The sequence below is a fragment of the Theropithecus gelada genome, chromosome 17, assembly GCF_003255815.1.
Source record: "Theropithecus gelada isolate Dixy chromosome 17, Tgel_1.0, whole genome shotgun sequence".
Lineage (NCBI taxonomy): Eukaryota > Metazoa > Chordata > Mammalia > Primates > Cercopithecidae > Theropithecus > Theropithecus gelada.
In genome coordinates, this window is record NC_037685.1 from 72,532,677 (window position 1) to 72,544,236 (window position 11,560).

Sequence of the window (11,560 nt, forward strand, 5' to 3'; positions counted from 1 at the left end):
AATTGTGACTGTTTAAATTGTTTTTTGGGCTTTTTACAATTTTTTTTTCACAAGGTAGACATTATTGACATAAATGTAAAGGTTAATTTTGTGATTTTTGTTTTTAAGCATTTTTTTGAGATAACCGATGACCAATTCGACTTCCATACATACTGCATGAGAAAGATGACCCTTCGTGCCTATGTTGACCTTTTGAGATTAGAAGATATACTCAGAAGACATGCCTTTTATTTCAAGGCTGCTAGATCAGCGATTGAAATATACTTGAAATTATATGATAATCCCTTAACCAATGAAAGCAAACAACAAGAAATAAACTCAGGTAACTGAATAGGAACTTAAAAGATTTTAAAAGGACACTAAATTTCAGAATGCCATTAGCATACACAACACATAGAAAAATATTAATATATTGTCTTTGGAGTTGAAGACAAACATTAGATAAGTCATATGCCAAAAAACAAAAATGTTGCGGAGAGAGTTGAAAAAAGTGGGATGATATTTTGCAGCTGATGCTTCTAAATTAGTTTAATGGAATAACTTAGAATTCTTTTTGTTTTTATCGTCTGAAAGACCAATTTAGGAACTAGGTGTGGTGGTTCACACCTGTTATCACAGCACTTTGGGAGGCCAAGGCAGGCAGATCATTTGACGCCAGGAGTTCAAGACCAGTCTGGGCAACATAGCATTACCCCTGTCGCTACAACAATTTTAAAAAGACAAGTTTAGGAAACATAGATATGTCTGTGAACTAGTTTTTTTCTTTGTTTTTTAAAAAATTGTAACTGAAAATAGCTTTGAGCTCTTTCGGGAAAAATATATAATCTTAAAATTTCTAGTACCTACTTTATTAAAAATAAGAATATCAGAATATCTGTACAGTGTTTTCACTAGAATGTTAATATCTGGGAATATTTGAGAAATAGTTAGCATGAAATGTGCCTAGATAACTATCTCAAATATTCCTAGGTATTCATTTCTAATATATAGTGTTTAGAGATCACAGGTGTTTTTATGTATTCTCACTTATTCTTGAAAGACTTGATACTGAAAAGGATAAAGTGATTTGCCTGGAATCATGTATTGTGTAGGAGGCAGAAGTGGGCTACAATTGGTCAATTTTAGTTAATGCAACATTTACTGGCTATCCTTTGTGTGCCCAGCTTTGTGCTAGTCACTGGGGATACACTTTCTAAAAACTTTTATATGGGTTGCCTCTGCGTCCCTCCTTGCCCAGCCAAAAAACAGAAAAAAAAGTATACAACTGGCCCTCCATTTTTGTGGGTTCCACATGGGTGGATTCAATCAACCACAAATCAAAAATATGTTTTTTAAAATTGCATCTCCACTGAACATGTCCAGACTTTTTTCTTGTCATTATTAATATTTCCTGAACAATGAAGTATAACAACTGTTTACATAGCATTTACATTATTTTAGGCATACCTATAGACCATAATATAATTTATGAAAAAGTGAAATCATTATATGCAACTTAAAGCAAAAGGAAGGTGAAAGATTTAAAAGCTGATCTAATTTAAAGTATACAGGAGGATGTGCATAGGTTGTATGCAAACACTGTGTCATTTTATATCACAGGCTTGTGTATCAGTGGATGTTTTGGGGTGGGGGGGGTTGGGGGTCCTGAACCAATCGCCCACTGATACCAAGGGACAACCATACTAACAGTATGTATTGCAGAAGAATACGAGGAAAATGCAAACATTGACTCAGAATTTTTGTTCGTTTGGATATTTATAGAAAACCTGTCAGCCAAAGAATTGAAGAAAATGCTTAGCAAGCAGAGAAGAGCCCAGAAAAAGGCTAAGCTAGAAGAAGAAAGAAAGCATGCAGAAAGAGAACGTCAACAGAAAAATCAAAAGAAAAAAAGAGATGAAGAAGAAGAAGAAGCCAGTGGCCTTAAGGAAGAACTTATACCTGAAAAATTAGAAAGGGTGAGATGGGTTTTACTGTCTTTGTTATTTGGTAAAATTTATTTTATTTGGTTCTCTTCTGACAGTTAACATGATTTATTGAAATCTGTAAGAAGCCATTTGAAATATTTCAAGGTTTTAACAATAGCTGTCAATTATCTTTGAGTGACAATGTACAAATTTTGGCTAATGCAGGTTGTACATAGAATTGTAATTGTAGTAGGCAAAGTAATGGCCCTGCAAAGGTGTCTGTGTTCTGATCCCCCCAACCTGTGAATATGTAACCTTACATGGCAGGGGAGAATTAAGGTGGGGGATGGAATTTATGGTTGTAATGAATTGACCTCAAGATAGAGAGGGTAGCCTGGATTGTCCATGTGGTCCTAATATCATCAAAAGGGGCCTTAAAAGTTGAGGATGCGGGCTGGGCGCGGTGGCTCAAGCCTGTAATCCCAGCACTTTGGGAGGCCGAGATGGGCGGATCACGAGGTCAGGAGATCGAGACCATCCTGGCGAACACCGTGAAACCCCATCTCTACTAAAAAATACAAAAAACTAGCTGGGCGAGGTGGCGGGCGCCTGTAGTCCCAGCTACTCGGGAGGCTGAGGCAGGAGAATGGCGTGAACCCGGGAGGCGGAGCTTGCAGTGAGCTGAGATCCGGCCACTGCACTCCAGCCCGGGCGACAGAGCGAGACTCCGTCTCAAAAAAAAAAAAAAAAAAAAAAGGTTGAGGATGCTAGCAGCAGAGGTCAGAATGATGCAGTGTCAGGAGGACTCAACCTGCTGTTGCTGGCTTTGAAGATGGAAGGAGGGTGCCACAAGCTTAAGGAATGTGGGCAGTCTAGAGAAGCTAAAAAAGGCATTGAACGGATTCCCCTTTCGAGTCTCCAAAGAGAATGCAGTCCTGCTGACACCTTGATTGTAAGCCCAGTGAGACCCATGTTGGAATTTTAACCTATAAGAACTATAACATAGTAAGTTGTTTTAAGTCACTAAATATTTGGTAATTTGTTACAGCAGCAGTACAATTGTCCATTACATATGGAATCATTTTACCTTATATGTCTTATTAGAAATGTTTTAGCTACAAAGAGATAGTACCTCCAGGATTTTCTCAAGTGTTAATAGTTGTTTTGAGATCAGATTTAAGGAAGTGTTTCGTTTTTTGGTTTATTCACTGTAAGTCTAATACAGTTGACCTTTGAACAACATAGGTTTGAACTTCGAGGGTCCAGCAAAGGACGGTTTGATAACTTTAGACAGATGTTTGGCTTAAAAAATGTCCAGATAACATAACAATCAACTTCTCACCAAGAGCCAGCAGGGAAGTTTCAGATGCTATTGAGAAAATCCTTGAGGAGAAGGAGTATCTGCCTGAACAGATTTTTAATGTAGTCAAAAAGTGCTCTATAACAGGGAAAAATAAAAGCCACAAAGGACATCTATTAGTAAGGAAAATAAGCGAACACCAGGATTTAAGGCAGGAAGGGATAAGCTAACTCTACCATTTTGTGCAAATGCAGTTGGGATTATGACCATGACTGGCCTTATCTATAAAGCTACTAACCCCTGAGCCTTGAAGGGAAAAGATAATAACTGTCAGTCTTTTGGTTTTACAACAAGAAGGCCTGGACAGTGAGAACCCTTTTTCTGGATTGGTTCCATTAATGCTTTTTGTCTCTGAAGTGAGGAAGTACCTTGCCAGTAAGGGACTGCCTTTTAAAATTCTTTTGATAACTGGACAGAACCCCTGGCCATTCAGAACCTCATGAGTTCAACTCCAAAAGTGTATAAGTGGCCTACCTGACCCCAAACATGTCTCTAATTCCGCCTCTAGATTAGATTGGGGAGTCATAAGGACCTTTAAGACTCATTACGTCTGGTACTCTATGGAAAGGATTTTCAACGCTATGGAGGAGAACGCTAGTAGAACATTATGAAAGTCTGGAAGGATTACATCATTGAGGATGCCGTCATTGTTAACAGATAAAGCATTGAAAGCCATCAAACCTGAAACAATAAGTCCCTGCTGGTGTCCAGATGTTGTATACAACTTCACAGGATTTATGACAGAACCAATCAAGGAAATCATAAAAGAGATTGTGGATATGGCAAACAAAAAAAGTGGAGATGGCGGTAAAGGGCTTCAAGATTAGGAAACCTGGAGAAATTCAAGAGCTAATAAATGCCACAACAGAGAAGTTAATAGAAGGCAACTTGATGGAGATGAGTGCTTCTAAACCATTGCCAGATGATGAGGAAGAAGACATAGAAGCAGTAGTGCCGGAAAACAGATGGACATTAGACATTCTGGCAGAAGAGTTCCGATTATTCAAGACTATTTTTGACTTTTATGACATGGACCCTTCTATGATACAGGCATTGAAACCAAAGCAAACAGTGGAAAGATTGGTACATCTTTGTACATTTGGTACATTGACACACATCTGTTAGCATTTGAAACATTTTTAAATAAATAAAAAAGCAAAAAAGAAATTATAGTGTACTTCCATAAAGTTAGATGGAATGTGCCTGCCTCTTCTGCTTCCCTTTCTACCTCCTACATCCCCGCCATCCTTGAGGTAGCAAAACCAGCCCCTCCTCTTCAGCCTACCCAACATGAAGATAAGGATAATGATCCACTTCCACTTAATGAGTAGCAAATATATTTTCTCTTATGACTTTCTTAATAACATTTTATTTTCTATATCTTACTTTATTGTAAGAATACAGTATATATTATAACATATACAATATGTGTTAATCAGCTGTTCATGTTATTGGTAAGGCTTCCAGTCAACAATAGGCTATTAGTAGTGAAGTTGGGAGAGTCAGAAGTTACACACAGATTTTCAACTGCATGGGGGAGGGTCAGCTCCCCTAATGCTCTCGTTGTTCATGGGTCAACTATATTATAAGCATTTTAAATTTTATTAACGTCTCTTTACTATTTGATGCCATTTTATTTGTCTCCTTACTTTAGATATGTATAGTATATAAGGGACTGTCAGTACATGATGTACCATCTCTTTAAGTCTGTGGAATAACTTTATGTATTTTTTTGTTTTAGTAAAATTATCTTGATTTTGTGGCCAGAAAAAAAGCTATTTCTGTTTTGAAAAGTATTGATTGTATACTTTGAATTTATTTACAGATGATTTTTAAATGTTTTCTTGTTTTTTAGTTTTATAAAGAAAGCCATCTAAATTACTTTAGACATATGTTAATATAAAATTTTAGGGGAAATTTGACTTGTGCTGATGTATTTTAAGTAATTTTCCTTTCTGTTTCAAAATAGGTAGAAAATCCATTAGAGGAAGCCGTTAAGTTCCTTATACCTCTTAAGAACCTTGTTGCTGATAACATCGACACTCATCTGTTAGCATTTGAAATATATTTTAGAAAAGGTAATAAATAGTTTGAATTCAGTTTTTAATCTTTAATTATATTTGTGACCATATTCAGTGTAATCTTTGTCAGTTAGTTCTATTTTTGTTTCTTAGATTTCCATTTCAGCCTTCTACAAAGGCTCTTTTCCTTGGCTACTCAAAACTTAAGTGGGTAATAAATTAGAATAGTACTATCAAATCCAGTGTAAGAATAGTTTGAACAATCATACAAATTGTCTACCTGAAGCAATTTTTTATGATTTTTCAAGCTTTTCTTTAGAAAGCCATAGTTGACTTTGATAGCCAGAGTCAACTTTAAGTTTTGCTTAAGAGTGTTATAAAAAAGGTAGCATTTTGTTATTGGACTTAAGTGAGACTAAAATAAAGTGAGGAAAATAACATGTAAGTATTAATGCTATTACTTTTGTATTTTTTCTGACACAGGCAAGTTTCTGTTAATGCTGCAGTCTGTCAAACGAGCTTTTGCCATTAACAGTAATAACCCGTGGTTACATGAATGTTTAATTAGATTTTCTAAATCTGGTAAGTATAAAAAAGGCCCATATTTACATTTGTGATTTATATCATTTCTAAGGGGAGGCAATTGTTAAATCACTGTTGATCTGATAAATATTTGATAACCCTCTCTTTGTGAAGTAAAAAGCCCTGATATGTATTTTCATGATACACATACTCTGATCATGGCCCGAGCTGTCAATGGGATGCTACTGAGAGAAGCAAATATAAGTTGTTTTACATTAAGCTGGTGGACATTAAAGAGATTTGCAATAACATAAAGCAAAATAAATAATTTACATAGTTAAATGAACATGTGTCTATAAAATAGACATGTTACCAGGAGATGGTAGAAATGAGTGCATTTGCTAGGATGTATTTATATTCCAAAGGAACAATAATTCTATGTAAAATCAAGTTTAATAATAAAGGGTTTTTGTTGTTGTTGTTTTTGAGACAGTGGAGTGCAATGGCATGATCTTGGCTCACTGCAACCTCCACCTCCTGGGTTCAAGCGATTCTGCTGACACAGCCTCTTGAGTAGCTGGGACTACAGGCGCGTACCACCATGCCCGGCTAATTTTTTTATTGTTAGTAGAGATGAGGTTTCACCATGTTGGCCAGGCAGGTCTCAAACTCCTGACGTCAAGTGATTCGCCCACCTCAGCCTCCCAAAGTGCTGGGATTACAGGTGTGAGCCACCGCGCCCGGCCATAAGGGGTTTTCAATAGGTTTTTTTTTTTCCCCCGAAGGACAGATCAAAAACAAAAAATCCAAATGTTTTTGTTTTTATAGTGTCTAATCATAGTAATCTTCCAGACATTGTGAGCCAAGTTCTATCTCAAGAAATGCAGAAAATATTTGTCAACAAGGATTTGGAAAGTTTTAATGAGGATTTTCTGAAACATAATGCTACCTCTCTTCAGCATCTACTTTCAGGTTTGTATGTAGCCCCCAGGGTTAAAATGCCTATGGAAAAAGCGAACAAAGAGAAAGTTTTGACACCCCCAAAATTTAAAGCAAATGAACAGTACTTACTGTGTGTAAGTATGGGGAGAGAAATGTGGACAAATTTAATGTTATGTTCAATAATAGGGGAAACAGTGATGGATTCATAGGATGTAATATCAGATTTAAAGTGATGTTTATTTAAAGGGTTTGTAATAATGGGCAAATACTTTTATAATACATGTGCAGGATTGAACATACAATGTAATCTCAACTGTACATGGGAAAAAGGCTGAAAGGAAGTGTCTACGAAAGCTTTAATGTTGATTTGGGGTGTGTGGTTATGAATGATTTCTTTTTTCTTTTCTTTTTTTTTTTTTGAAATGGAGCCTCACTCTGTCACCCAAGCTGGAGTATATTTTTTCTTCTAATTTGTAGGAGAAATATAAACTGTGTTTTATTTTTTAAAATTTTACTTTGTTTTTGAATATGCAAACATTTTCCTGTTTTCCCCACCCCCACTCTCCTCCTCTGTGACAGTAATTCCTTAGATGTTTTATTTTAGAATATCTTTTTTCATAGTTTTGGCTAAAATACTGATTGATACCACAGGGCAGTCCATATTTACATTTTGAATTTTATTTCTAAGGGAAGGAAGTTGTTAAATCACTGTTCATCTGATAGATGTTTAGTAACCATCTTTTTGTGAAGGGAAAAGCTCTGATTTGTAGTGTATTTTCATGATATAAATACTCTGATCATGGCCTAAGCTATCAATGGGATGCTACTAAATAGGAGGTAGGAAAGAAATGTCACACTTGGCTCTCATGAGCTGGTAGGAGCCAGCTCCAGCTTACCACTGTTTAAACACTTAAAACCATATTTTAAGTCACTGGCCACTTGATATCACATAAAATGTAAAGTATAGGTGTTTAATTCATTTTGAAATGCCTTGGTATTTCAGGTGCTAAAATGATGTATTTTCTGGACAAGTCAAGGCAAGAGAAAGCAATTGCTATAGCCACTAGACTGGATGAAACTATAAAAGATAAAAATGTAAAGGTAAGATTTTTTCATTGGCTGATTTATGCTTACACTGTGGTCTAACAAAACGTGTCTTTACAGCATAATTCTTAAGCCTTCAGAGTTATACCTGGATGTTCAGAGTTATGCCTGGATGTGTAACCTTAGGCAAGTTATGTCTCTTAGCTTCTTTTTCCTCATTTTTAAGATGAGGGTGAAAATACTACTGCTCTCACAGAATCCATGTAAGAGTTAACTGAAATAATAAAATGTGAAGTGCTTATTATGCCTGGCACGTTGTTAAGTACTCAGTAAATGTGAGCTATTGTTAGTAAAGGACACTTTGATTTTTAGTGATCACAGTTTTAAAAGGTTCTGTTTTTCAGTTATTGGAATTTTACTGCCTTTTTCAGGGTTGATTTTTTAATGTGCCTTTTTTGAGGTAATCGCTTGCTGTGTAGATTGCAAGGCATTATTTTAGACTGGGGCAGCTTTTCTCAATTTGATTAACACATTGCATCTTTTGATTAAAGTGGTTATTAATTGCGAGCTTATTATTTTTAAATAATTTGTGTTTTCCCTTTGTTTCACTAGACATTAATAAAGGTTTCTGAAGCACTGCTTGATGGCAGCTTTGGGAACTGTAGTTCCCAATATGAAGAATATAGGATGGCCTGTCATAACCTGCTTCCTTTTACATCTGCCTTCTTGCCTGCTGTGAATGAAGTTGACAATCCTAATGTGGCACTGAACCATACAGCTAATTATGATGTCTTGGCAAATGAAATTTGAAATCTCCTAGAAAGTAGACTCCTATAGACTCAAAGCTGAATTGAGATCAGGGTTTCTTTTCCAGGGTGCATTTTAATACATGTATGAAATGAAATATTTGGTTAGGATTTTTAAATGGCATATTCTGTAAGCTTATTTTATTCTTTACCTGACCTGCCAATTTACACAACCATCTGTTAAAATTACCTGTTTGTTCTTACACAGTTTTGTGGTAGCTGTCGCTTCTATATGATAATTTCTTACTAAGCTAAGTTGTATACAACCCCACTGTATTATTTTCTTTAGATTCTGATTTCAGGATCTGTGCTTTGATTCCTCATCTGTTTGTTTTATTGTTTATTTGCTTGCTTTTTAATTAAAGTGCATCAGTTTTAAAGTGTTAACTATATGTTAAAAACAATATGGAGGCTGGGCATAGTGGCTCACACCTGTAATCCCAGCACTTTGGGAGGCCCAGATCGGCGGATCACCTGAGGTCAGAAGATCGAGATCAGCCTGGCCAACATGGTGAAACCCCTTCTCTGCTGAAACCACAAAAATTTAGCCAGACGTGGTGGCACGCACCTGTAATCCCAGCTACTCAGGAGCTGAGGCGGGAGAATCTCTTGAACCCGGGAGGTGGAGGTTGCAGTGAGCCGAGATCACGCCACTGCACTCCAGCATGGGCAACAGAGCAAGACTCCATCTCATAAAAAAGGAATTCTTCTTGGCAGATACTGAAGTTTATTTTAAAATTTAATTCGCCCTTTTTTTCATTGTAATATTTCGTGGTTTACTATTTCCTTTGTAGTATTCATGAAAATTGTATTTTCTGGTTGAATAGGGGTACTCTAGTTTTATGTAGATGATTTCAGAATGTGAAGGCTGTTTTGCCTGTCAGTCATGGAAATTCACTGGTAAAATTGTTGCATCTCTCTCCCAGTCTTAAAAGCCCACAGGCAAGAATTAATGCTTTCTTAACTAAGTTACTTCAGTGTTAACAAGTAGCTTATACTGAGGTATGCTTCAGGGGAGCATTATAGGGCAGAAAACAAATTAAAATGAAACGTTCTTATAGCCATGCATTGACCATTAAATGCATTTTTATATCTCAGCAGAATGAGATTTGAAACTCATTAGTTTAACTATTAAAACATAGTGTTGTTAAACAGTATTTTTGGGGGGGACGGGTGAATAGCTTTTTGTTCTATCTTGTACAGAAAACAGTAATGGAATCACTTATGTTCAGAACCTTGTAAATATGTCTGTAATATTAATGCTTCCCTTTATTAAGACAAATATACATTCAAAAAGGGAGATTTTATTTAGACACATGCTTTCTTTCACCCTAATCTATTTAGATTCATACTTATTGCGACAGGAAAAACTCACTGTAAAATAATGCCAACGTAGATAATGCTATAATAAATTATTTTGTACACAGTTGCTTATTTATGTTTGTGTTTTGTTACTGCTTCACACTACCAATATTTTCTGCAAAATATTCTTCGAGGAAGTAAAAACTTAATCACCTTAATCTTTTCAAGTTTTATAAAAAATGTAATTCTCAGTAACCACCTACCCAGTATATTTTTGTGCTGCAGTAGCTTGTCATTTAGTATTTTAATAATTTTGTAACTACAGATGATCATTGGCTTAGGACGGTGTAAGATTTTTCAACTCTACCATGGTGTGAAAGTGATATGCTTCAGTAGAAACGGTACTTCGAGTTTTGAATTTTGGTCTTTTCCTGGGCTGGTGATATACAATACAGTACTTTTACATAAGATACTCAGTATTTTATTATAAAATAGGCTTTGTGTTAGATGATTTTGTCCAATTGTAGGCTAATGTAAGTGTTCTAAGCACATTTAAGGTAGGCGAGGTTAAGCTATGATGTTTAGCAGGTTAGGTATATTAAATGCATTTTTGATTTATGAAATTGTCAACTCACAACAGGTTTATTGAGACATAACCCTAGCATAAGTCGAGGAACATCTGTAGTTCATCTTTGTCAGAAGTATCCTGACACATACATAATTCATGTTACTTTCAGCAAAATGACATTTGCATAAAATACGTCACTCATAATGTGGAAATTGTGCTTTCAGCGACAGCCTTTTAAAAAGTATTTCATTGGAGCCATTTAGAGTTTGAGAGTTCTGGGGCAGATGCAGTTGAGATGTGAGTAGTAAAATTTGAGATACACATGGGAGGCAAGGTAAAGGGATACAGAAATTAGTGAAAACAGTGTATTGGTCAGTATATAGTGATTTCTGTTCTTCCTGTCTGCGTTCTACTTCGAGTATAAAATAAACATCATAAACCTGGGACATGGGCAGGAATCTTCGTTAGAATAAGGAAGGCAGGGTGTGTCGTGTCTCTGCACCCTCTACCTTCACCATTCCCCCAACCTTGGGAGAGGCCTTTTTAGTCTCCAGAAAGTTAAAGGAGAATAGGCCAGCCCCAAAGGAGAAGCATTTGAAAGACAACTTAGAGAAGTCTTTAGTCTCACAAGGAAAAAGTTTGTTCCAGGTGATCCAGTCAAGTTTACCAAAACAGGTAGGAAAAGGCACAAAGATTCCAGGCATAGGGTGATAATTTAAGAATTTGGCCTCAGGTTTTCTGTGATTTGTTTCTTGAGGAACTGAATGAATGTAATGGGCAGAAGTCTACAGAGTCAAGAGCCATAGTAGATCTTGGATTGAGTTGTTAGCTAGAACAAGGGCCAGCAGACTTTCAGTAAGGGACCAGGCAGTAAATAGGCTTTGAAGGTCTCATACTGGTCTCTCACAATTCAACTCTGCTGTTGTACTGTAAAAGCAGCCTAGCCAGAAACTAATGGGTGTGACTGTGTACCAATACAATTTTATTTAGAAACATAAGGTATGGGCCAGATTTGACTTTCAGGCTAGGCTGTAGTTTGTGGACCCTAAAGCTACAAAAGTTTCTGCAAAGTGAAATATTAGAAATACCTG

At 36.3% G+C, this 11,560-nt stretch overlaps 1 protein-coding gene across 2 annotated transcripts in view; it reads left to right on the forward strand.

Annotated features, from left to right (window-relative positions):
* NAA16 (N(alpha)-acetyltransferase 16, NatA auxiliary subunit) overlaps window positions 1-10,028 on the forward strand; it is a 67,755-nt gene extending 57,727 nt beyond the window's left edge. The window contains exons 14-20 of one of the 2 annotated variants that reach the window (XM_025364623.1): window positions 109-322; window positions 1,762-1,955; window positions 5,234-5,342; window positions 5,769-5,867; window positions 6,636-6,779; window positions 7,753-7,850; window positions 8,406-10,028. In XM_025364623.1, coding sequence (XP_025220408.1) covers window positions 109-322; window positions 1,762-1,955; window positions 5,234-5,342; window positions 5,769-5,867; window positions 6,636-6,779; window positions 7,753-7,850; window positions 8,406-8,603 — 1,056 coding nt within the window. In that variant the 3' untranslated portion in view covers window positions 8,604-10,028. The remainder of the gene's footprint in view (window positions 1-108; window positions 323-1,761; window positions 1,956-5,233; window positions 5,343-5,768; window positions 5,868-6,635; window positions 6,780-7,752; window positions 7,851-8,405) is intronic. The other variant, XR_003116514.1, reaches the window with a different exon arrangement.
* Window positions 10,029-11,560: the final 1,532 nt, after the last annotated feature.